The sequence below is a fragment of the Nerophis ophidion genome, linkage group LG03 (genome assembly GCF_033978795.1).
Source record: "Nerophis ophidion isolate RoL-2023_Sa linkage group LG03, RoL_Noph_v1.0, whole genome shotgun sequence".
NCBI lineage: Eukaryota > Metazoa > Chordata > Actinopteri > Syngnathiformes > Syngnathidae > Nerophis > Nerophis ophidion.
In genome coordinates this window covers 8483953-8511931 of record NC_084613.1, presented here as the reverse complement: position 1 = coordinate 8511931, position 27979 = coordinate 8483953, and the positions used below count along the sequence as shown (strand labels likewise).

General features: G+C 35.8%; 2 protein-coding genes across 2 annotated transcripts in view; one reads left to right on the top strand and one right to left on the bottom strand.

Annotated features, from left to right (window-relative positions):
* Positions 1–18332, top strand: part of ahi1 (Abelson helper integration site 1) — a 75813-nt gene extending 57481 nt beyond the window's left edge. Inside the window, exons 20-25 of the mRNA XM_061894159.1 lie at positions 1375–1467; positions 6024–6071; positions 6131–6293; positions 6369–6442; positions 9809–9897; positions 16245–18332. Of these exons, the coding sequence (XP_061750143.1) occupies positions 1375–1467; positions 6024–6071; positions 6131–6293; positions 6369–6442; positions 9809–9897; positions 16245–16410 (633 nt within the window). The 3' untranslated portion in view covers positions 16411–18332. The remainder of the gene's footprint in view (positions 1–1374; positions 1468–6023; positions 6072–6130; positions 6294–6368; positions 6443–9808; positions 9898–16244) is intronic.
* The window catches only part of slc18b1 (solute carrier family 18 member B1), a 51854-nt gene continuing 42002 nt past the window's right edge, over positions 18128–27979 (bottom strand). The window contains exons 10-14 of the mRNA XM_061894160.1: positions 27730–27825; positions 27584–27658; positions 21755–21848; positions 19844–19893; positions 18128–18308 (exon numbers count right to left, since the gene is read on the bottom strand). Of these exons, the coding sequence (XP_061750144.1) occupies positions 18251–18308; positions 19844–19893; positions 21755–21848; positions 27584–27658; positions 27730–27825 (373 nt within the window). The 3' untranslated portion in view covers positions 18128–18250. The remainder of the gene's footprint in view (positions 18309–19843; positions 19894–21754; positions 21849–27583; positions 27659–27729; positions 27826–27979) is intronic.

Below are 27979 nucleotides of genomic sequence, written 5' to 3'. Positions count from 1 at the left end.
TCTCCCCGTGAATGCGTGGGTTCCCTCCGGGTACTCCGGCTTCCTCCCACTTCCAAAGACATGCACCTGGGGATAGGTTGATTGGCAACACTAAAACTGGCCCTAGTGTGTGAATGTGAGTGTGAATGTTGTCTGTCTATCTGTGTTGGCCCTGCGATGAGGTTGCGACTTGTCCAGGGTGTACCCCGCCTTCCGCCCGATTGTAGCTGAGATAGGCGCCAGCGACCCCAAAAGGGAATAAGCGGTAGAAAATGGATGGATGGATGGATTGTTTGGTAAAGGTATAGCATGTTCTATATGTTATAGTTATTTGAATGACTCTTACCATAATATGTTACGTTAACATACCAGGCACCTTCTCAGTTGCTTATTTATGCCTCATATAACGCAGTGTTTTTCAACCTTTTTTGAGCCAAGGCAAACTTTTTGCGTTGAAACACCACCAGCAGAAATCATTAAAAAAACGAAACTCAGTTGACGGTAAAAAGTCGTTGTTGCAATTGTTGGGTATGACTTAAAGCATAAGCAAGCATGCATCACTATAGCTCTTGTCTCAAAGTAGGTGTACTGTCACCACCTGTCACATCACACCCTGACTTATTTGGAGGTTTTGCCATTTTCCTTTTAGTTCTTGTCTCGTGCTCCTATTTTGGTGGCTTTTTCTCTTTTTTTTTTTTGCTGTTTTCCCTTTAGCAGTTTCATATCTTCCTTAAAGCGATATTTCCCGCATCTACTTTGTTTTAGCAATCAAGAGTATTTCAGCTGTTTTTATTCTTCTTTGTGGGGACATTGTTGATTGTCACGTCATGTTCTGATGTACTTTGGACGCCATCTTTTCTCCACAGTAAGTCTTTGCTGTCGTCCAGCATTCTGTTTTTGTTTACTTTGGATACCAGGCACCTTCTCAGTTGGTCATATAACGTACACTTTTTTTTTAAATTATATTCTGTGAAAAAAAAAAAAACTGCAAATAAATATGATACATTTGTGACGAATGAGCTGCCAGTTTTATACAGTACCATCTAAAGATGTGGTTTTGTACAACGTACGTTAAAAAAAAAGACATGTTTTATATAGACACATTTATTTTCATGCTGCATATTATTCAGTGTTAAATGCGGCCCTCAATGAAAACCAGTGTTACACGCATGTTCTAACTGATCTTTTTTGCAACACGATTAATGAAAAAGTGTACTTTTGTAGTTATTTCCTCATATTTCTGCACTATAACTCACATATGGTAACACTAGCGAGCATTCTCCTGCTTTTGAGTGTGTGTTTTTTTTTTTTTTTTAAATGTAATTGATGTGCAAGTGTGCCTTATTTAGTGAGCGGTGTTTTCTAAATGCAGCATGTTTTCTATGAACCCTCCAGATAAGATCCAACGTGTCACTTCCGCCGCTGTCGGGCGGCTTCAGTCCAGTTGGTCAACATCGAAAGGGGACGCCGTCCTTCAGGCGTCAGGCTGTGAGGATGCCGCCTGGTGAAATGTTCATTGTGTGAATGCTCCAAAACATTCACACACATTCTTTTCTACACCATAATCATCTCTTTATTATTATTATTATTCTCCATATTTTCTACAACATAATCATCTATTTATTATTATTATTATTCTCCAGATTTTTAACATCATAATCATCTATTATTATTCTCCAGAATTTCTACACCTTAATCATCTATTATTATTATTATTCTCCAGACTTTCTACACCATAATCATCTATTTATTATTATTATTATTCTCCAGATTCTCTACACCATAATCATCTATTTATTATTATTCTCTAGTTTTCCTACACCATAATCCATTTATTATTATTCTCCAGATTTTCTCCACCATAATCATCTATTATTATAATTATTCTCCATATTTTCTACACCATAATCATCTATTATTATTATTATTATTCTCCAGATGTTCTACATCATAATCATGTATTTATCATCATTATTATTCTCCAGAATTTCTACACCTTAACCATCTATTATTATTATTCTCCAGATTTTCTACACCATAATCATTTATTTATTAATATTCTCCAGATTCTCTACACCATAATCATCTATTTGTTATTATTCTCCAGATTTTCTACACCATAATCATGTCTTTATTATTATTATTATTATTATCCTCCAGATTTTCTACATCATAATCTATTTATTATTATTATTATTCTCCAGATTTTCTACACCATAATCATGTCTTTATTATTATTATTATTATCCTCCAGATTTTCTACATCATAATCATCTATTTATTATTAATATTATTCCCCAGATTTTCTAGACCATAATCATCTATTTATTATTATTATTATTCTACAGATTTTCTACACCATAATCATCTATTTATTATTATTCTCCAGATTTTCTACACCATAATCATCTATTTATTATTATCATTATTCTCCAGATTTTCTCCACCATAATCATCTATTTATTATTATTCTCCAGATTTTCTACACCATAATCATGTCTTTATTATTATTATTATTATTATTATCCTCCAGATTTTCTACATCATAATCTATTTATTATTATTATTATTCCCCAGATTTTCTACACCATAATCATGTCTTTATTATTATTATTATTATCCTCCAGATTTTCTACATCATAATCATCTATTTATTATTAATATTATTCTCCAGATTTTCTAGACCATAATCATCTATTTATTATTATTATTATTCTACAGATTTTCTACACCATAATCATCTATTTATTATTATTCTCCAGATTTTCTACACCATAATCATCTATTTATTATTATCATTATTCTCCAGATTTTCTCCACCATAATCATCTATTTATTATTATTCTCCAGATTTTCTACACCATAATCATGTCTTTATTATTATTATTATTATTATTATTATCCTCCAGATTTTCTACATCATAATCTATTTATTATTATTATTATTCTCCAGATTTTCTACACCATAATCATGTCTTTATTATTATTATTATTATTATCCAGATTTTCTATATCATAATCATCTATTTATTATTAATATTATTCTCCAGATTTTCTAGACCATAATCATCTATTTATTATTATTCTCCAGATTTTCTACACCATAATCATCTATTTATTATTATTATTATTCTCCAGATTTTCTCCACCATAATCATCTATTTGTTATTATTCTCCAGATTTTCTACACCATAATCATGTCTTTATTATTATTATTATTATCCTCCAGATTTTCTACATCATAATCTATTTATTATTATTATTATTCTCCAGATTTTCTACACCATAATCATGTCTTTATTATTATTATTATTATCCTCCAGATTTTCTACATCATAATCATCTATTTATTATTAATATTATTCCCCAGATTTTCTAGACCATAATCATCTATTTATTATTATTATTATTCTACAGATTTTCTACACCATAATCATCTATTTATTATTATTCTCCAGATTTTCTACACCATAATCATCTATTTATTATTATCATTATTCTCCAGATTTTCTCCACCATAATCATCTATTTATTATTATTCTCCAGATTTTCTACACCATAATCATGTCTTTATTATTATTATTATTATTATTATCCTCCAGATTTTCTACATCATAATCTATTTATTATTATTATTATTCTCCAGATTTTCTACACCATAATCATGTCTTTATTATTATTATTATTATCCTCCAGATTTTCTACATCATAATCATCTATTTATTATTAATATTATTCTCCAGATTTTCTAGACCATAATCATCTATTTATTATTATTATTATTCTACAGATTTTCTACACCATAATCATCTATTTATTATTATTCTCCAGATTTTCTACACCATAATCATCTATTTATTATTATCATTATTCTCCAGATTTTCTCCACCATAATCATCTATTTATTATTATTCTCCAGATTTTCTACACCATAATCATGTCTTTATTATTATTATTATTATTATTATTATCCTCCAGATTTTCTACATCATAATCTATTTATTATTATTATTATTCTCCAGATTTTCTACACCATAATCATGTCTTTATTATTATTATTATTATTATCCAGATTTTCTATATCATAATCATCTATTTATTATTAATATTATTCTCCAGATTTCCTAGACCATAATCATCTATTATTTTTCTCCAGATTTTCTACACCATAATCATCTATTTATTATTATTCTCCAGATTTTCTACACCATAATCATGACTGTATTATTATTATTATTATTATTATTATCCTCCAGATTTTCTACACCATAATCATCTATTTATTATTATTATTCTCTAGATTTTCTACACCATCAATCAATCAATCAATGTTTACTTATATAGCCCTAAATCACTAGTGTCTCAAAGGGCTGCACAAACCACCACGACATCCTCGGTAGGCCCACATAAGGGCAAGGAAAACTCACACCCAGTGGGACGTCGGTGACAATGATGACTATGAGAACCATATTCCATATTCATCTATTATTATTATTCTCCATATTTTCTACACCATAATCATCCATTTATTATTATTATTCTCCAGATTTTCTACACCATAATCATCTATTTATTATTATTATTCTCCAGATTTTCTACACCATAATCATGTCTTTATTATTATTATTATTATCCTCCAGATTTTCTACATCATAATCATCTATTTATTATTATTATTCTCCTGATTTTCTACACCATAATCATCTATTTATTATTATTATTATTATTCTCCAGATTTTCTACACCATAATCATGTATTTATTATTATTATTATTCTCTAGATTTTCTACACCATATTCATCTATTATTATTATTCTCCATATTTTCTACACCATAATCATCTATTTATTATTATTATTATTCTCTTGATTTTCTACACCATATTCATCCATTATTATTATTCTCCATATTTTCTACACCATAATCATCCATTTATTATTATTATTATTCTCCAGATTTTCTACACCATAATCATGTCTTTATTATTATTATTATTATTATTATTAGCCTCCAGATTTTCTACATCATAATCATCTATTTATTATTATTATTATTCTCCAGATTTTCTACACCATAATCATCTATTTATTATTATTATTATTATTATCTCCAGATGTTCTCCACCATAATCATCTATTTATTATTATTATTCTCCAGATTTCCTACACCATAATCATGTCTTTATTATTATTATTATCCTCCAGATTTTCTACATCATAATCATCTATTTATTATTATTATTCTCCAGATTTTCTACACCATAATCATCTACTTATTATTATTATTATTATTCTCCAGATTTTCTACACCATAATCATGTATTTATTATTATTATTATTCTCTAGATTTTCTACACCGTATTCATCTATTATTATTATTCTCCATATTTTCTACACCATAATCATCCATTTATTATTATTATTATTCTCCAGATTTTGTACACCATATTCATCTATTATTATTATTCTCCATATTTTCTACACCATAATCATCCATTTATTATTATTCTCCATATGAAATATCAAAGTACATTTTTTCCAAGTTAAAAAAAAAATTCCAGATTTTCCCGAATTTCCCCAATACCATCAACTACTTCAACATTTCTTGCCCGATTTAAACAAATCTAACACGAAACCAATTCAGCTCATTCAGGACATTCATGCTCCTAATCATTTTTTTTAAATCCAGCTTTTCCCCCGAAGTCCCAAATTTCCAGCAAGTTCCTATTAAAATGAACGGGACATTTTTTCCTGGTTGCACAATTCCCACATTTTTCAACCTATTCAAAGCATTCCAACATCAACACATCCCACTCACCCTTGCCATTGAAACTAACACTTTCCCAAGTTCCAAACCAAAATCCGGTTTTCCTGGAAATTCAAACCATTCCAACATTCCAACTATTCTTCCATCCATACTACAGCATTTCACTTCAGCATTGGAGCATTCACACGCAATACCGCTTGTCTCTTTTTGGCGGTGCTGGAAAATTAACATTAAAGTTCCTCCCGAGTGTTTTAATCAAAGGACATTGACCCCCGCAGGCTGCTCCCCCGAGCTACAACCCCGGACTGGACTCCTCTCAACAAGTGGTAAGTTTCCCCGGGATGTTTCCGGCTCGATCGGGTCTCACCGCTGTTGTGTCCGGCAGGTGGTCTCGCTGTACGACTACAAAGCCAACCGCTCGGACGAGCTGTCGCTGCGGCGCGGCGACGTCATCCAGGTGTTGTACAAGGACAACGACAACTGGTGGTTCGGGAGCCTGGCTGACGGGCAGCAGGGATATTTCCTCGCCGCTTACGTGGAGGATCAGAGTAAGGAGGGTCGTTCCCGGGGTTTTATTTGTGACACACGCTGAGATTTGTCGTTGTTGTTGTTGTTATTCGCAGGAGACTCTGCTGAGGCGGTGGGCGGGCACGACGTCACGTCTGATGGGACTGTGGAGAGGTCCACACCGACCAGGGTGAGATGATGTTTCAAAATAGAGATGTCCGATAATGGCTTTTTTGCCGATGTCCCGATATTGTCCAACTCTTAATTACCGATTCCAATATCAACAGTGGTGGAATGAACACATTATTAGGCCGAATTTTGTTGCGATGGATTGTTGCTGGATGCATTTAACCAGGGGTCACCAACGCGGTCGCCCGTAAGGACCAGATGAGTTGCCCGCTGGCCTGTTCTAAAAATAGCTCAAATAGCAGCACTTACCAGTGAGCTGCTTCCTATTTTTTAAATTGTATTTATTTACTTAAAGGAGCTCAACGTAAAGCCGCTGCTCCTTTACATCGAGAGGAGCCAGATGAGGTGATTCGGGCATCTGGTCAGGATGCCACCCGAACGCCTCCCTAGGGAGGTGTTTAGGGCACGTCCAGCTGGTAGGAGGCCACGGGGAAGACCCAGGACACGTTGGGAAGACTATGTCTCCCGGCTGGCCTGGGAACGCCTCGGGATCCCCCGGGAAGAGCTAGACGAAGTGGCTGGGGAGAGGGAAGTCTGGGCTTCCCTGCTTAGGCTGCTGCCCCCGCGACCCGACCTCGGATAAGCGGAAGATGATGGATGGATGGATGGTATTTATTTACTAGCAAGCTGGTCTCGCTTTGCTCGACATTTTTAATTCTAAGAGAGACACAACTCAAATAGAATTTAAAAAATCTAAGAAAATATTTTAAAGACTTGGTCTTCACTTGTTTAAAGAAATTCATTATTTTTTTTTACTTTGCTTCTTATAACTTTCAGAAAGACAATTTTCGAGAAAAAATACAACCTTAAAAAAGGATTTGGGGATTTTTAAACACATATACCTTTTTACCTTTTAAATTCCTTCCTCTTCTTTCCTGACAATCACTGGTTAAGTTTTTTTGTTTTTTTATTGTAAAGAATAATAAATACATTTTAATTTAATGCTTCATTTTAGCTTCTGTTTTTTCGACAAACAATATTTTGGAAATATTTCTTCAAACTTCTTATGATTAAAATACAAAAAAAATATTCTGGCAAATCTAGAAAATCTTATTTCAAAGTCTTTTGAATTTCTTTTGAAATTTTTGTTCTGGAAAATCTAGAAGAAATAATGATGTGTCTTTGTTAGAAATACAGCTTGGTCCAATTTGTTATATATTCTAACAAAGTGCAGATTGGATTTTAACCTATTTAAAACATGTCATCAAAATTTTAAAATCTTAATCAGGAAAAATTACTAATGATGTTCCATAAATTCTTTTTTTAATTTTTTCCAAAAGATTCAAATTAGCTAGTTTTTCTCTTCTTTTTTTTTTGGTTGAATTTTGAATTTTAAAGAGTCGAAATTGAAGATAAACTATGTTTCAAAATTTAATTTTCATTTTTTCCGTGTTTTCTCCTCTTTTAACATTCAATTAAGAGTTTTTTTTCATCATTTATTCTCTACAAAAAAACTTCCGTAAAAGAAAAAAAATGTACGACGGAATGACGGACAGAAATACCCCCTTTTTTTAGATATATAGATTTATTTATTAAAGGTAAATTGAACAAATTGGCTATTTCTGGCAATTTATTGAAGTGTGTATCAAACTGGTAGCCCTTCGCATTAATCAGTACCCAAGAAGTAGCTCTTGGTTTCAAAAAGGTTGCTGACCCCTGCATTAAACAATGTAACAAGGTTTTCCAAAATAAATCATCTCAAGTTAAGGGAAAAAGTGCCATCATGGAACTGCCATATTTACAAGCCCCGTTTCCATATGAGTTGGGAAATTGTGTTTGATGTAAATATAAACAGAATACAATGATTTGCAAATCATGTTCAACCCATATTCAGTAGAATATGCTACAAAGACAACATATTTGATGTTCAAACTGAACTTTTTTTTTTTTGTGTGCAAATAATCATTAACTTCAGAATTTGATGCCAGCAACACGTGACAAAGAAGTTGGGAAAGGTGGCAATAAATACTGATAAAGTTGAGGACTACTCATCAAGCACTTATTTGGAACATCCCACAGGTGTGCAGGCTAATTGGGAACAGGTGGGTGCCATGATTGGGTATAAAAACAGCTTCCCAAAAAATGCTCAGTCTTTCACAAGAAAGGATGGGGCGAGGTACACCCCTTTGTCCACAACTGCGTGAGCAAATAGTCAAACAGTTTAAGAACAACCTTTCTCAAAGTGCAATTGCAAGAAATTTAGGGATTTCAACATCTACGGTCCATAATATCATCAAAAGTTTCAGAGAATCTGGAGAAATCACTCCACGTAAGCGGCATGGCCGGAAACCAACATTGAATGACCGTTACCTTCGATCCCTCAGACGGCACTGTATCAAAAACCGACATCAATCTCTAATGGATATCACCACATGGGCTCAGGAACACTTCAGAAAACCACTGTCACTATATACAGTTAGTCGCTACATCTGTAAGTGCAAGTTAAAGCTTTACTATGCAAAGCGAAAGCCATTTATCAACAACATCCAGAAACGCCGCCGGCTTCTTCTAAGATGGACTGATGCAAAGTGGAAAAGTGTTCTGTTGTCTGACGAGTCCACATTTCAAATTGTTTTGGGAAATATTCGACATCGTGTCATCAGGACCAAAGGGGAAGCGAACCATCCAGACTGTTATCGAAGCAAAGTTGAAAAGCCAGCATCTGTGATGGTATGGGGGTGCATTAGTGCCCAAGGCATGAGTAACTTACACATCTGTGAAGGCACCATTAATGCTGAAAGGTACATACAGGTTTTGGAACAACATATGCTGCCATCTAAGCGCCGTCTTTTTCATGGACGCCCCTGCTTATTTCCGCAAGACAATGCTAAGACACATTCACCACGTGTTACAACAGCGTGGCTTCGTCAATAAAGAGTGCGGGTACTTTCCTGGCCCGCCTGCAGTCCAGACATGTCTCCCATGGAAAATGTGTGGCGCCTTATGAAGCGTAAAATACGACAGCGGAGACCCGGACTGTTGAACGACTGAAGCTCTACATAAAACAAGAATGGGAAAGAATTCCACTTTCAAAGCTTCAACAATTAGTTTCCTCAGTTCCCAAACATTTATTGAGTGTTGTTAAAAGAAAAGGTAATGTAACACAGTGGTGAACATGCCCTTTCCCAACTACTTTGGCACGTTTTGCAGCCATGAAATTCTAAGTTAATTATTATTTGCACAAAAAAAATATGAGTTTGAACATCAAATATGTTGTCTTTGTGGCATATTCAACTGAATATTGGTTGAAAAGGATTTGCAAATCCTTGTATTCTGTTTATATTTACATCTAACACAATTTCCCAACTCATATGGTAACGGGGTTTGTAAAAACATGTATTTTTCCCCCTCTGTGTGTGCTTCCAAGATGTCTGCTGCAATTACCGCCGCTGGGGAACTTCGGTTTCTCTCGGAGCCAAATCTGTCCGACACCGAGCCGGAGGTGACGAAAGCCAAGTGAGTAACTTCTTACTATTTTTTTTCATATGTTCTATGATGCAGTGCCAACTACAACCACAACTACATGAAGCAATTTGACTGGAAATGCTGAAGGAATGTAGAATGAACGTAAGAATATGTTAAAACCTCTAAAAGGCCTCAGTGGCCACATGCGTGGACAGCATCTTTTAGCTCTTATTTCCAAATTTGTGTACACTACTGAATTGGGGTCTCATGGCCACTTATGTGGACAGTTATACTGCCACCTAGTGGTGTCAGAAGAGTATAACATACAATGGGATTTTAAAAAAAAAAGTGTAAAAACAAGAATCAGCATGTCACTAAACATGAAGTACACGTTTGTGTACTTATGGACTAAGTACATAATATCAAAAGGTGATTCTTAGTTCTTATACTAATTAGGGTCCAAATAGCCCAAATAGCAAAGAGAAATTAAAAAGAGCATGTGAAAAAAAAAAACAGCTTGGGCCTTAAGAGGATGTGATACGGTTAGAATATTGAAGAACTGAAGCTGAACTGGAATGATAGTGGAAGGTAGAATAAATGGTATGAACAGTTTGATCCAAACTGTACTGAAAAAGTATTGAAATATTAAATGTGCGTTGTAGGGTTGTCCCGATACCAATATTTTGGTACCGGTACCAAAATGTATTTCTTTACTTTTCTAAATAAAGGGGACCCCAAAAAAATGGCAATATTGGCTTTATTTTAACAAACATTTTTAGGGTAGATGAAACGTATGTTTATTATTGTAATTTAGTCCTTAAATAAAATGTTGAACATACTAGACAGCTTGTCTTTTAATATAAAGTAAACAAACATAGACTCCTAATTAGTCTGCAGTAACATATTGTGTAATTTATACACCTATTATTTTGTACACATTTGGAGGGACAAACTGTAAAAAATGGATTATTAATCCACTTTTAAATTTACTGTTAATATCTACTTATTTTCTGTTTCAACATGTTCTATTTACACTTCTGTTAAAACATAATAATCACTTATTCTTCTCTTCTTTGATACTTGACATTAGTTTTGGATGATACCACAAAGTTAGGCATCGATCTGATACCAAGTAGTTACAGGATCATACATTGGTCATATTCAAAGTCCTCATGTGTCCAGGGATGTATTCACTGACTCTATAAACATAATATACATTTTAAAAAAAACAAAAAAAGATTTTGTGATGCTAATAAATATCGATGTACTCATAGTAGTATCGACTAGATACATTCCTGTACTTGGTATCATTACTTGGTAGATCCACCCATTGTGTAAGACATACGCAATGGGTGGATCTCAGCAGTCGGCAGTGTTTTAGCTACTTCTAAATCACTAATCCTCGCCTCGAAGACGACAAATAAAGTATGTTTTTTACAAGTACCATTATCACTGGAGGACGAGGAATATCTAAACATGCTTCACTAAACACCGCAGGACGATAAAATAGCTCACCGGCGTCACAATGTAAACAAATGCCATGGGTGGATCTACACCTGACATCCACTGTAATGATACCAAGTACAATAGTGTATCTAGTCGATACTACTATGATTACATCAATATTTTTTTTCTTGTCAAAAAATATTTTCTCCTTTTTTTCGAAATTCATATTATGTTTATAAAGTCAGTAAATACGTCCCTGGACACATGAGGACTTTGAATATGACCAATGTATGATCCTGTAACTACTTGGTATCGTATCCATACCTAAATGTGTGGTATCATCCCAAAACTAATGTAAAGGAGGACGAGGAATATCTAAACATGCTTTACTATACACCGTAGGAGGATACAGTAGCTCGTCGGCTTAACAATGTAAAACAAAAGCCATAGGTGGATCTATTTTGTACACATTATGAAGGACAAACTGTAAAAAAAAAAAACATTATTAATCTACTTGTTCATTTACTGTTAATTTTCTGTTTGAACATGTTCCATCTACACTTCTGTTAAAATATAATAATCTTTTATTCTTCTCTTCTTTGATACTTGACATTAGTTTTGGATGATACCACACATTTAGGTATCGATCCGATACCAGGTAGTTACAGGATCATACGTTGGTCATATTCAAAGTCCTCATGTGTCCAGGGACGTATTTACTGACTTTATAAACATATGATTTTTAAAGAAAGGAAAAAAGATTTTGTGATGATAAAAAAAATATCGATGTAATCATAGTAGTATCGACTAGATACGTTTTTGTACTAGGTATCATTACAGGGGATGTCAGGTGTAGATCCACCCATTGCGTATCTACGCTGTAATGATACCAAGTACAGTAGCGTATCTAGTAGATACTACTATGATTACATCGATATTTTTTTATCGTCACAAATTATTTTTTTTCTTCTTTGATACTTTACATCAGTTTTGGATGATACCACAAATGTAGGTATCGATCCGATACCAAGTAGTTACAGGATCATACATTGGTCATATTCAAAGTCCTCATGTGTCCAGGGACGTATTTACTGACTTTATAAACATAATATTAATTTTTTTTAAAGGAAAAACGATTTTTTGATGATAAAAAATATCGATGTAATCATAGTAGTATCGACTATATACGCTTTTATACTTGGTATCATTACAGTGGATGTCACCTATAAGATCCACCCATTGCGTATCTGCGCCATAATGATACCAAGTACAATAGCGTATCTAGTCGATACTACTATGATTATATCGATATTTTTTTATTGTCACAAAATTATTTTTTTTCTTCTTTGAGACTATACATTAGTTTTGGATGATACCACACATTTAGGGGTTCTATCCGATACCAAGTAGTTCCAGGAATATACATTGGTCATATTCAAAGTCCTCATGTGTCCAGGGACGTATTTACAGACTTTATAAACATAATACTAATTTCTTTTAAAAGGAAAAAAGATTTTGTGATGATAAAAAATATTGATGTAAACATAGTAGTATCGACTAGATACACTTTTGTACTTGGTATCATTACTGGGGATGTCAGGTGTTGATCCAACCATTGCGTATCTACGCTGTAATGATACCAAGTACAATAGCGTATCTAGTCGATACTACTATGATTACATCGATATTTTGTTATTGTCACAAATGAAAATGTTTTCTTCTTTGATACTTTACATCAGTTTTGGATGATACCACACATTTAGGTATGGATCCGATACCAAGTAGTTCCAGGATCATACATTGGTCATATTCAAAGTCCTCATGTGTCCAGGGACGTATTTACTGAGTTTATAAACATAATATTAATTTTTTTTAAAGGAAAAAAAAATTTTTGATGATAAAAAATATCGATGTAATCATAGTAGTATCGACTATATGCGCTTTTATACTTGGTATCATTACAGTGGATGTCACCTATAAGATCCACCAATTGCGTATCTGCGCCATAATGATACCAAGTACAATAGCGTATCTAGTCGATACTACTATGATTACATCGATATTTTTTTATTGTCACAATTTTTTTTTTTTTCTTCTTTGATACTTTACATCAGTTTTGGATGATACCACACATTTAGGTATCGATCCGATACCAAGTAGTTCCAGGATCATACCTTGGTCATATTCAAAGTCCTCATGTGTCCAAGGACGTATTTACTGACTTTATAAACATAATACTAATTTTTTTTAAAGTAAAAAAGATTTTGTGATGATAAAAAATATTGATGTAAACATAGTAGTATCGACTAGATACACTTTTGTACTTGGTATCATTACTGGGGATGTCAGGTGTTGATCCAACCATTGCGTACCTACGCTGTAATGATACCAAGTACAATAGCGTATCTAGTCGATACTACTATGATTACATCGATATTTTGTTATTGTCACAAATAAAAAATGTTTCTTCTTTGATACTTTACATCAGTTTTGGATGATACCACACATTTAGGGGTTCTATCCGATACCAAGTAGTTCCAGGATCATACATTGGTCATATTCAAAGTCCTCATGTGATGTATTTTCTGACTTTATAAACATAATATGAATTTTTAAAGGAAGAAAAAAAATGTGTGACGGTACAAATATAGTAGTATCGAATAGATACACTTCTTTACTTGGTATCATTACAGTGGATGTCAGGTGTAGATCCACCCACAGTATTTGTTTACATTGTGACGCCGGTGGGCTACTGTATCTTCCATGTAGTGAAGCATGTTTAGATATTCCTCGTCCTCCCTTACATTAGTTTTGGGATGATACCACACATTTAGGTATCGATCCGATACCAAGTAGTTCCACGATCATACATTGGTCATATTCAAAGTCCTCATGTGATGTATTTCCTCACCTTATATAATCATATTATGAATTTTTAAAGGAAGAAAAAAATGTGTGACGGTACAAATATAGTAGTATCGAATATATACACTTCTATACTTGGTATCATTACAGTGGATGTCAGGTGTAGATCCACCTATGGCGTTTGTTTACATTGTGACGGCGGTGGGCTACTGTATCCTCCTACGGTGTGTAGTGAAGCATGTTTGGATATTCCTTGTCCTCCTTTACAGTAGTTTTGGGATGATACCACACATTTAGGTATCGATGCGATACCAAGTAGTTCCAGGATCATACATTGGTCATATTCAAAGTCCTCATGTGATGTATTTCCTCACCTTATAAACATATTATGAATTTTTAAAGGAAGAAAAAAAAGTGTGACGGTACAAATATAGTATTATCAAATATATACACTTCTATACTTGGTATCATTACAGTGGATGTCAGGTGTAGATCCACCTATGGCTTTTGTTTACATTGTGAAGCCGGTGAGCTACTGTATCCTCCTACGGTGTGTAGTGAAGCATCTTTAGATATTTTTCGTCCTTCTTTACAGTAGTTTTGGGATGATACCACACATTTAGGTATCGATGCGATACCAAGTAGTTACAGGATCATACATTGGTCATATTCAAAGTCCTCATGTGATGTATTTTCTGACTTTATAAACATAATAGGAATTTTTAAAGGAAGAAAAAAAAAGTGTGACGGTACAAATATAGTATTATCAAATATATACCCTTCTATACTTGGTATCATTACAGTGGATGTCAGTTGTAGAGCCACCTATGGCTTTTGTTTACATTGTGATGCCGGTGAGCTACTGTATCCTCCTACGGTGTGTAGTGAAGCATGTCTAGATATTCCTCATTCTCCTTTACAGTAATTTTGGGATGATACCACACATTTAGGTATCGATGCGATACCAAGTAGTTCCAGGATCATACATTGGTCATATTCAAAGTCCTCATGTGTCCAGGGACGTTTTTACTGACTTTATAAACATAATATTAATTTCGAAAAAATATTTTGTGACAATAAAAAAAATATTGATGTAATCTTAGTAGTATCGGCTAGATACACTATTGTACTTGGTATCATTACAGTGGATGTCAGGTGTAGATCCACCCATGGCGTTTGTTTACATTGTGACGCCGGTGATCTATTGTATCTTCCTACGGTGTGTAGTGAAGCATGTTTAGATATTCCTCGTCCTCCAGTGATAATGTTACTTGTAAGAAACATACTTTATTTGTCGTCATGGAGGCGAGGATTAGTGATTTAGAAGTAGCTAAAACACTGCCCACTGCGGAGATCCACCCATTGCGTATGTCTAACGCAGTGGGTGAATCTACCAAGTAATGATACCAAGTACAGGAATGTATGTAGTCGATACTACTATGAGTACATCGATATTTTTTAGCATTACTAAATCTTTTTTTTATTTATTTTTTTATGGAAATTATGTTTATAGAGTCAGTAAATACATCCCTGGTCACATGAGGACTTTGAATATGACCTATGTATGATCCTGTAACTACTTGGTATCAGATCGATACCTAAATGTGTGGTATCATCCAAAACTAATGTCAAGTATCAAAGAAGAGAAGAAGAAGTGATTATTATGTTTTAACAGAAGTGTAGATAGAACATGTTGAAACTGAAAATAATCAGATATTAACAGTAAATGAACAAGTGGATTAATAATGCATTTTTTACAGTTTGTCCCTCATAATGTGTAGAAAATAATAGGTGTATAAATGACACAATATGTTACTGCAGGCTAATTAGTAGTCTTTGTTTGTTTACTTTATATTAAAAGACAGTTGTTTAGTATGTTCAACATTTTATTTAAGGACTAAATGACAATAATAAACATATGTTTCATGTATACTAGTATTTTTTGTTAAAATAAAGACAATAATGCCATTTTTTGTGGTGCCCTTTATTTAGAAAAGTATTGAAATCCATCCAAAATATTGGTTTTGGGACGACTCTAGTTGAAACATAAATAGTGTTGATGTTTACGAATCTTCCTTTTGACGCAGGCTGAAGAAGAAGAGGAAGGTTAAAAAGCTGCCATCACCTCCGGCGTCGTCCCAGGCCACCTTTTCCGAGCCAGACGAGGACAGCAGGAGACCGCAGCCCGTCCGCCGTCCTCTCCCCAAGAGGCCGAGCAGGCAAGCCCACGGTATTTTGCCGCCTGACTCCTGATTGGAGACTTTTTGGTCATTTCTGTGCGTGAATACGACAATCCTTCCAGATGTTTATTTATTTTTCATAAAATGTCTGGATGGAGTTTATTTATTCATAAAGATATATTATTTTTTTAGCTCTTTTTTTTACAGTAATTGTACAAGCCCTGTTTCCATATGAGTCAGGAAATTGTGTTAGATGTAAATATAAATGGAATACAATGATTTGCAAATTATTTTCAACCCATATGCTACAAAGACAACATATTTGATGTTCAAACTCATAAACAACTTTAGAATTTGATGCCAGCAACACGTGACAAAGAAGTTGACAAAGGTGGCAATAAATACTGATAAAGTTGAGGAATGCTCATCAAACACTTATGTGGAACATCCCACAGGTATGCAGGCTAATTGGGAACAGGTGGGTGCCATGATTGGGTATAAAAACAGCTTCCCAAATAAATGCTCAGTCTTTCACAAGAAAGGATGGGGCGAGGTACACCCCTTTGTCCACAACTGCGTGAGCAAATAGTCAAACAGTTTAAGAACAACGTTTCTCAAAGTGCAATTGCAAGAAATTTAGGGATTTCAACATCTACGCTCCATAATATCATCAAAAGGTTCAGAGAATCTGGAGAAATCACTCCACGTAAGCGGCATGGCCGGAAACCAACATTGAATGACCATGACCTACGATCCCTCAGACAGCACTGTATCAAAAACCGACATCAATCTCGAAAGGATATCACCACATGGGCTCAGGAACACTTCAGAAAACCACTGTCTCTAAATACAGTTGGTTGCTACATCTGTAAGTGCAAGTTAAAGCTCTACTATGCAAAGCCAAAGCCATTTATCAACAACATCCAGAAACGCCGCCGGCTCCTCTCGGCCCGAGATCATCTAAGATGGACTGATGCAAAGTGGAAAAGTGTTCTGTGGTCTGACGAGTCCACATTTCGAATTGTTTTTGGAAATATTCGACATCGGGGAAGCGAACCATCCAGACTGTTATCGACGCAAAGTTCAAAAGCCAGCATCTGTGATGGTATGGGGGTGCATTAGTGCCCAAGGCATGGGTAACTTACACATCTGTGAAGGCACCGTTAATGCTGAAAGGTAAATACAGGTTTTGGAACAACATATGCTGCCATCTAAGCGCCGTCTTTTTCATGGACGCCCCTGCTTATTTCAGCAAGACAATGCCAAGCCACATTCAGCACGTGTTACAACAGCGTGGCTTCGTAAAAAAAGAGTGCGGGTACTTTCCTGACCTACCTGCAGTCCAGACCTGTCTCCCATCAAAAATGTGTGGCGCATTATGAAGCGTAAAATACGACAGCGGAGACCCCAGACTGTTGAACGGTTCAAGGTCTACACAAAACAAGAATGGGAAAGAATTCCACTTTTAAAGCTTCAACAATTAGTTTCCTCAGTTCCCAAACGTTTATTGAGGGTTGTTAAAAGAAAAGGTGATGTAACACAGTGGTGAACATGCCCTTTCCCAACTACTTTGGCACGTGTTGCAGCCATGAAATTCTTAGTTAACTATTATTTGCAAAAAAAAAAAATGTATGAGTTTGAACATCAAATATGTTGTCTTTGTAGTGCATTCAACTGAATATGGGTTGAAAAGGATTTGCAAATCATTGTATTCCATTTATATTTACATCTGGTCAAAGAGTTTGTTACAATAAAGTGACTTCTACATGCTGTAAAGGACAACACAGATGTCATGTACATATTTACAAGATTTATTCAAATCAGTGCTTTTTAATACAGTTTGACTTGTCCCCTTTTAACATGAGCGTGTGAACCATGGATGTGGTGTTGGGGCGAGGTCTCCTTTGACTTTGTCACAGAGGAGCATTCAGGAGAGGACGTGATTCATTCTGTCCCGTCTCGCCCGAAAACCTTGAAAAGAAGCAGAAATACAAATCAGCATTGTTATGGTCAATATTTTCATTTCAATGGAGATCCAATACGCAAAAAACAACATTCACAAATATGCAGAAAATGTTCGGAATTTTGCCGCAGTATTTGTAAAATACCCTAGTTTCCGGATTCTAGAGAGCACCCACTAAATAGTAGGGGGAAAATGTTTTATTTATTTATTTATTAGCTGTAAGGTTCAATATGATTTCTGTCAGGCTCAAACACTGATGACATCTATTAAACAAGACAAGAAGCAAGGAATTAAACAGAGATTCCCAAAGATTCACAACCTTAATATACAAACTCTGTTTCCATATGAGTTGGGAAATTGTGTTAGATGGAGGGTATGATGGATTTACAATTAAAATAAGTGGATATTAAGAGTATGTGAAATTTTGACCCTTGTTTAATTTCGTGATAACCTTAAATTTTTGTAATCAATTAAAAATATCCAGCAGCTAAAATGTGCCAAACATGGATAAGTGTGTAGTGTCCTGCATTTGTCCCATCATGCATTGTGGTTGATTTTAATGTGTGTCATTTTTAATTTTATGGACATTTTTCATAATATCTATGACTAGGGAAGGTTGTTTGGATTTGTGTCATATAAATTAAAGTAGCAATGATTGTCTCACACACACACACACATACTAGGTGTGGTGAAATTATTCTCTCCATTTAACCCATCACCCTTGATCACCCCCCTGGGAGGTGAGGGGAGTAGTGAGCAGCAGCTTTGACCACGCCCGGGAAATTATTTTTGGTGATTTAACCCCCAATTCCAACTCCTTGATGCTGGGTGCCAAGTAGGGAGGTAGTGGCTCCTAAGTGTGTAGTGTGCTGCATTTGTCCCATCATGCATTGTGGTGGATTTTACCGTGTGTCATTTTTCCTTTTATGGACATATTTCATAATATCCATGACTAGGGAAGGTTGTTTGGATTTGTGTCATAAAAGTTAAAGTAGCAATGATTGTCTCACACACACACACATACTAGGTGTGGTGAAATTATTCTCTGCGTTTGACCCATCACCCTTGATCACCCCCCCTGGGAGGTGAGGGAAGCAGTGAGCAGCAGCGGATGACCACGCCCGGGAAATCATTTTTGGTGATTTAACCCCCAATTCCAACCCCTTGATGCTGGGTGCCAAGCAGGGAGGTAATGGCTCCCATTTTTTATAGTCTTTGGCATGACTCGGCCGGGGTTTGAACTCAGGGCGGAGACTCTAACCACCAGACCACTGAGCAGGTACTTTCAAAAGGTCATTTGATCGGGTTTACTTCGCAATACGGCAGCGCCCGCAGTGAGCAAACTCGTCTAAAAGATGGCACCGTAGCACAAACAATATAATTTTTATTACGGCCAAGAAAAAATCCCCCCAAAAGTTAGCTGCACCGTTTTATAAGCCGCGGGGTTCAAAGCGTAGGAAAAAAGTAGCAACTCACAGTAAAAAAAAAAGAGTTTTGTGTGTAATTTTAGGTAGAGGTGCATTTCAAACAGGTGTGTCCTTACCTGTGTTGCTTTGCTGATTGTGAGATGTAGTAAAGCGCCAGCAGGACAGCCTGGGGACACAATAGGACATGAAGGTTAAAAGTTCTACTGGACATCACGCGGTGTCTAGTAAAGAAGGACGCGGCGGACATTTTGTGTTGTAGAACACAAAGGCAATTATTGTGTTATCGTTATCATGTTCTGTTTACAAGCTGCTGGGCAAACATGGACCACAATCCACACTTTGTCAGTCTAATCAACACCCTTAGTGGTTTGGATGGATAAACACCCTGGCATGTAAAGTAATGATTCATCTACAAACCCCGTTTCCATATGAGTTGGGAAATTGTGTTAGATGTAAATATAAACGGAATACAATGATTTGCAAATCCTTTTCAACCCATATTCAGTTGAATATGCTACAAAGACAACATATTTGATTTTTGCAAATAATCATTAACTTTAGAATTTGATGCCAGCAACGCGTGACAAAGAAGTTGGGAAAGGTGGCAATAAAAACTGATAAAGTTAAAGAATGCTCATCAAACACTTATTTGGAATAACCCACAGGTGTGCAGGCTAATTGGGAACAGGTGGGTGCCATGATTGGGTATAAAAACTGCTTCCCGAAAAATGCTCAGTCTTTCACAAGAAAGGACGGGGCGAGGTACACCCCTTTGTCCACAACTGCGTGAGCAAATAGTCAAATAGTTTGAGAACAACGTTTCTCAAAGTGCGATTGCAAGAAATTTAGGGATTTCAACATCTACGCTCCATAATATCATCAAAAGGTTCAGAGAATCTGGAGAAATCACTCCACGTAAGCGGCATGGCCGGAAACCAACATTGAATGACTGTGACCTTCAATCCCCTGTATCAAAAACCGACATCAATCTCTAAAGGATATCACCACATGGGGTCAGGAACACTTCAGAAAACTACTGTCACTAAATACAGTTGGTCGCTACATCTGTAAGTGCAAGTTAAAGCTCTACTATGCAAAGCCAAAGCCATTTATCAACAACATCCAGAAACGCCGCCGGCTTCTCTGGGCCCAAGATCATCTAAGATGGACTGATGCAAAGTGGAAAAGTGTTCTGTGGTCTGACGAGTCCACATTTCAAATTGTTTTTGGAAATATTCGACATCGTGTCATCCGGACCAAAGGGTAAGCAAACCATCCAGATTGTTATCGACGCAAAGTTCAAGAGCCAGCATCTGTGATGGTATGGGGGTGCATTAGTGCCCAAGGCATGGGTAACTTACACATCTCTAAAGGCACCATTAATGCTGAAAGGTACATACAGGTTTTGGAACAACATATGTTGCTATCTTAGCGCCGTCTTTTTCATGGACGCCCCTGTTTATTTCAGCAAGACAATGCCAAGACACATTCAGCACGTGTTACAACAGCGCGGCTTCGTAAAAAAAAGAGTGCGGGTACTTTCCTGGCCCACCTGCAGTCCAGACCTGTCTCCCATGGAAAATGTGTGGCGCATTATGAAGCGTAAAATACGACAGCGGAGACCCCGGACTGTTGAACGACTGAAGCTCTATATAAAACAAGAATGGGAAAGAATTCCACTTTCAAAGCTTCAACAATTAGTTTCCTCAGTTCCCAAACGTTTATTGAGTGTTGTTAAAAGAAAAGGTGATGTAACACAGTGGTGAACATGCCCTTTCCCAACTACTTTGGCATGTGTTGCAGCCATGAAATTCTAAGTTAACTATTATTTGCACAAAAAAAGTTTGGACATCAAATATGTTGTCTCTGTAGCATATTCAACTGAATATGGGTTGAAAAGGATTTGCAAATCATTGTGTTCTGTTTATATTTACATCTAACACAATTTCCCAACTCATGAAAATGGGGTTTGTACAGTTTTAACTCACATGCAATAACTGAGTCACAAAGCATAGCTAGAGACTTACACCAAATAAGGCCAGAACTCCTTGGATGGCGGCGGCCCACTCGAAGTTCAGACGCTGCGCGATGACTCCGCCCATGGTGGGCCCGTAGAACATCCTGGACATAAGACCTGTACGTTATTGTCTTACAAACATAATATAATGTACAGTTGCCGTATTTCCCGAGCAGGTCTAGTCAGGTCTATTTTCTTACAAAAGGCGCACCGGATAATAAAGGAGTCACATTATTAGGGACTGAATGTCCCTTTAGGACAGAGGACCCTATTGTATATCTAAGGTTTTATTATTATACCGCCGCCTCTTTGAGCTGTAATTTGACCCCCTTAACATGCTTCAAAACTCACCAAATTTAACACACACATCAGGACTGGCGAAAATTGCGATCTAATCATAAAAACAAAACTCAAAATCACGGTCTAGCGCCCCCTAGGAAAAAAACAGACAAAACTGCTTGTAACTTCCGTTAGGAATGTCGTAGAGACATGAAACAAAAACCTCTATGTAGGTCTGACTTAGACCTAGATTTCATACACTGACCTTCTTCAGCAAAAATCAACAGGAAGTTGGCAAAAACCCCTTCAAAACAAAAGTTTCCTAAAAAATGTAATTTTTGCCTCTTTGAGCTGTAATTTGACCCCCTTAAAATGCTTCAAAACTCACCAAACTGGACACACACATCAGGACTGGCGAAAATTGCGATCTACTGTAAAAAACAAAACAAAACTCAAAATTGCTCTAGCGCCCCCTGGGGATAAAACACTGACAAAACTGCTTTTGGGAAGAAAACACAGACTAAACTGCTTGTAACTTCCAGTAGAAATGTCATAGAGACATGAAGCAAAAACCTGTATGTAGGTCTCACTTAGACCTACATTTCATTAATTGACACCCTTCAGCAAGAATCAACAGGAAGTTGGCATTACCCCGTCAAAACAAAAGTTTAGCAAAAACCCTTCACCTTTTTTCAAACATTATCCCCTTTGAGCGCGTTGGTTGTGTCGGCTTCCAACTCGCACAGGAAAGAGATTGAACCCTTCTGATTAAAAGTTGAGAAAAGAGTTTTAATAACTGCTCCGGTTTTGATTTCACGGGCCTTCAAAGAACTGCTGTCTCAAGATGGCCGCTTAAAAGCAGGAAGCTCCAGCGTGACCACACAATGCAGAGAAGGTAGGTACTGTGCAGGTAAAGATATGTTGACTGGGTGAAAGAAGGAGGCACCAGTTTGACTCCAGGATACAGAGAAGGTAGGTAATGTGCAGGCAAAGATATGTTGTCTGGGTGATGGCAGGAAGCACCAGCGTGTATGGGTGAAAGAAAGAAGCACCAGTGTGACCCCAGGATGCAGGGAAGGTAGGTAATGTGCAGGTAAAGTTATGTTGAATGGGTAAAGGCAGGAAACACCAACATAAGTGCTTGCAGCTTTAATTATGATATTTTTTTAAAATGTAAAAGACTTCCTTGTGGTCTACATAACATGTAATGGTGGTTCTTTAGTCAAAATGTTGCATGTTTTACACATCTTCAAGTCTCTTTAGGATGCGCAGTTTTGTGGGCCGGGCTTATTTATGTGCCTCCACTTTGACAGTGTCTTCTCCTCTTAGCGGTGTAGCGTGCAAGGACGGGAGTGTAAGACTGTCAAAAGATAGCGCTAAATGTTTTAATGACATTCAGACTTTGCTTCAATCAATAACAGAGCATCATCTCCTCATCCGTGACTCACTAGTGCATCAACAACGCCCGTGAAAAACTCTCTAATAACTAAATTTCCTTAAGTGAATGAAGTAAACTCACTACACCGGTATGTTTTAGTGCTTTCATGGCGAGTTTACTGACAGATGTAAGTAAGAACTTTATGTTACTTTATATTAGAAATGGCAACAGTGGAGGATGAATGTCTCATAACAAGAAGATAGAGAAAAAGAAGAAGCTTATCGACTAACTTTTTTTTTTTTTTTTTTTTTGCACCATGACTAAGGAAGGTTGTTTGCACTGGGTCATACAAATAACTCCGTGACAACCGCCCTTCAGGTTTTGCAATCAATCAGAAATATCAAGCATAAAGTGCACCAAACATGGGTCGGTGTGGAGATAGTGTTTTGCTTTTTTCCCATCATGCTTAGTAATGGATTTAAATAGGTATAATTAGGATTTTTATATGGAGCATGGACTTTTTTTTTTTCATTATATTCACAAATGGTGTCATATTGTGTTGTGTGATCATGTCTGTTGGCATTTTGTGTTGGTTCGATTTTATTTTTTTCATTTGCACCATGACTAAGGAAGGTTGTTTGCACTGGGTCAGACAAATAACTATGTGACAACCTCCTTACAGTATTGCAATCAAATGAGAAATATCAAGCCGTTAAAGTGCGCCAAAAATGGGTAAGTGTGGAGGGATTGTTTTTTGCATTTTTCCCCATCATGCTTTGTAATGGATTTAAATGGGTGTCATTTGGATTTTTTTAATGGTGCTTGGACGGTTTTTTTTTTTAACAATATCCACACATTGTGTCATATTGTGTTCAGAATCAGAATATTTGTATTGCCATTGTTTGAGAATGGGTTCACAAACTAGGAATTGTTCTTGGTACAATTGTGCAAGATAAAACACATAACACAGAATAGGTCATAAAAATGAGCTGGAACTGAGTTATCAGATCTTGTTATTGTTCATGTGTCTGATGGCCAACGGTAAAAAACTGTTCAAGAGGTGGGAGATGTGGGTCTGGATGGACCATAGTCTCCTGCCTGAGGGGATTTTGTAGTGGTTTGACTATTTTTTTTTTTTTCATTTGCACCATGACTAAGGAAGGTTGTTTTTAATGGGTGTAATTGTGATTTTTATATGGTGGATGAATGTTTTTTTTTTAAATAATCTCCACAAATTGTGTCACATTGTGTTTTGTGACCATGTCTCTTGGTATTTTGTGTTGGTTTGATTTTTATTTTTAATATGCACCATGACTAAGGAAGGTTCTTTGTAATGGGTGTAATTGTGATTTTATATGGTGCATGAATGTTTTTTTTTTTTAAATAATCTCCACAAATTGTGTCACATTGTGTTTTGTGACCATGTCTCTTGGTATTTTGTGTTGGTTTGATTTTTATTTTTAATATGCACCATGACTAAGGAAGGTTCTTTGTAATGGGTGTAATTGTGATTTTATATGGTGCATGAATGTTTTTTTTTTTTAAATAATCTCCACAAATTGTGTCACATTGTGTTTTGTGACCATGTCTCTTGGTATTTTGTGTTGGTTTGATTTTTATTTTTCATTTGCACCATGACTAAGGAAGGTTGTTTTTAATGGGTGTAATTATGATTTTTATATGGTGCATGAATGTTTTTTTTTTTAAATAATCTCCACAAATTGTGTCACATTGTGTTTTGTGACCATGTCTCTTGGTATTTTGTGTTGGTTTGATTTTTTTTTTCATTTGCACCATGACGAAGGAAGGTTGTTTGCACTGGGACATATAAATACATCCGTGACAACCTCCTCAAAGTTATGCAATCAAGCAGCCAAAGTGCGCCAAACATGTATAAGTTTGGAGAGCATTTTTCCCATCATGATTTGTAATAGGTGTAATTTAGATTATTTTGATGCATGGACATTTAATTAATTTTTTAAAATAATTTCCACAAAGTGTTTTCTGTGACGATATCCGTTGGCCTTTTGTGTTGGTTAGATTTGTTTTATTTGTTTCCATTTGCACCATGACTAAGGAAGGTTGTTTGTAATGGGTGTAATTGTTATTTTTATTTGGTGCATGGATGTATTTTTTTAAATAATATCCACAAATTGTGTCACTTTGTGTTTTGTGACCATGTCTCTTGGCATTTAGTGTTGGTTCGATTGTTTTGCATTTTTCCCATAATGCTTTGTAAAATGGGTGGAATTTAGATTGTTGTTTTGGTGCATGGCCTTTTTGTTTTTGTTTTTGTTTTTTAAATAATATCAACACATTGTTTTGTGTGACCATGTCTGTTGGCATTTTGTGTTGGTTAGAATTTTTTATTTTTTTCCATTTGCACCATGACTAAGGAAGGTTGTTTGTAATGGGTGTAATTGTTATTTTTATTTGGTGCATGGATGTATTTTTTAAAATAATATCCACAAATTGTGTCACTTTGTGTTTTGTGACCATGTCTCTTGGCATTTAGTGTTGGTTCGATTATTTTGCATTTTTCCCATAATGCTTTGTAAAATAGGTGGAATTTAGATTGTTGTTTTGGTGCATGGCCCTTTTTTTATTTTTTTATATAAATAATATCCACACACTGTTTTGTGTGACCATGTCTGTTGGCATTTTGTGTTGGTTTGAATTTTTTTATTTTTTTACATTTGCACCATGACTAAGGAAGGTTGTTTGTAACGGGTGTAATTGTGATTTTTATTTGGTGCATGGATGTTTTGTCTTTTAAATAATATCCACAAATTGTGTCACATTGTGTTTTGTGACCATGTCTCTCGGCATTTTTTGTTGGTTCGATTTTTTTTTTTTTTTTTTCATTTGCACCATGACTGAGGGAGGTTGTTTGCACTGGGACATAAAAATACATCCATGAGAACTTTCTCAAAGTTCTGCAATCAAGCAGCTGAATTGCGCCAAACATGGATAAGTGTGGAGATAGTGTTTTGCATTTTTCCCATAATGCTTTGTAAAATAGGTGGAATTTAGATTGTTGTTTTGGTGCATGGACCTTTTTTTATTTATTTATTTATTTTTTATATAAATAATATCCACACATTGTTTTGTGTGACCATGTCTGTTGGCATTTTGTGTTGGTTAGAATTTTTTATTTTTTTCCATTTGCACCATGACTAAGGAAGGTTGTTTGTAATGGGTTTAATTATTTTTATTTGGTGCATGGATGTATTTTTTTAAATAATATCCACAAATTGTGTCACTTTGTGTTTTGTGACCATGTCTCTTGGCATTTAGTGTTGGTTCGATTGTTTTGCATTTTTCCCATAATGCTTTGTAAAATAGGTGGAATTTAGATTGTTGTTTTGGTGCATGGCCCTTTTTTTTTTTTTTTTTTTTTTTTTTTTTATATATAAATAATATCCACACATTGGTTTGTGTGACCATGTCTGTTGGCATTTTGTGTTGGTTTGAATTTTTTATTTTTTTCCATTTGCACCATGACTAAGGAAGGTTGTTTGTAACGGGTGTGATTGGGATTTTTATTTGGTGCATGGATGTTTTTTCTTTTAAATAATATCCACAAATTGTGTCACATTGTGTTTTGTGACCATGTCTTTTGGCATTTAGTGTATGTTCGATTTGTGTTTTAATTTATTTTCATTTGCACCATGACTAAGGGAGGTTGTTTGTAAATGGGTGTAATTGTTATTTTTATTTGTTGCATGGATGTTTTTTTTTTTAAATAATATCCACAAATTGTGTCACATTGTGTTTTGTCACCATGTCTCTTGGCATTTAGTGTTGGTTCGATTGTTTTGCATTTTTCCCATCATGCTTTGTAAAATGGGTGGAATTTAGATTGTTGTTTTGGTGCATCGACCTTTTTTTTTTTTTTAAATAATATCCACAAATTTTGTGTGACCTTGTCTGTTGGCATTTTGTGTTGGTTTGATTTTTTAAAATGTTTTATTTTTTTTTTGCAACATGACTAAGGAAGGTTGTTCGCATTGAGTCATATAAATGGATTCCTTTAATAGACTGTTGTCCACCAGATGGCGACATATACGTTGTCTTTTAAAACAAATTGAATTTTTCACATTAGCTTGGTGTATCTCACCCGTCCTGAACCAGAATCCATAGTCCCAAATGAAGCCCCCCCAAACAAATGACCGGACTCACCCTGCGGACCAAACTGCACCGAACATTCCAGATACCATTCCGAGAGTGCTCAGTCCCTCCTCGAAGCCGTTTTCGCTGCGGGAGAAAAGGACAAACCTTTTTAAAGCAGGTGGTCCACCTGCAGGTGGTTGGCGCGGCCCACTCACTATGCGCAGGTGATGACCTCCGGGAAGATGGGGATGGCGGTCATAGCCAGGGAAAGCCCGATTATCCCCAGCATGAGGACCAGCAGCCACAGGTGCCTGCGAGGCGGGATTTAGCACGGAAGTTAGCGCCCCCGAGTCATGTGACCCCAGCAAGTATGTCAACATCACAGATTTCAAGCACGGCAAAATAAAGTCCTCGGCGCTTGCCGACCATCCCGCCAAGCAGCGTGGATTGGAGCTTGATCCTGCC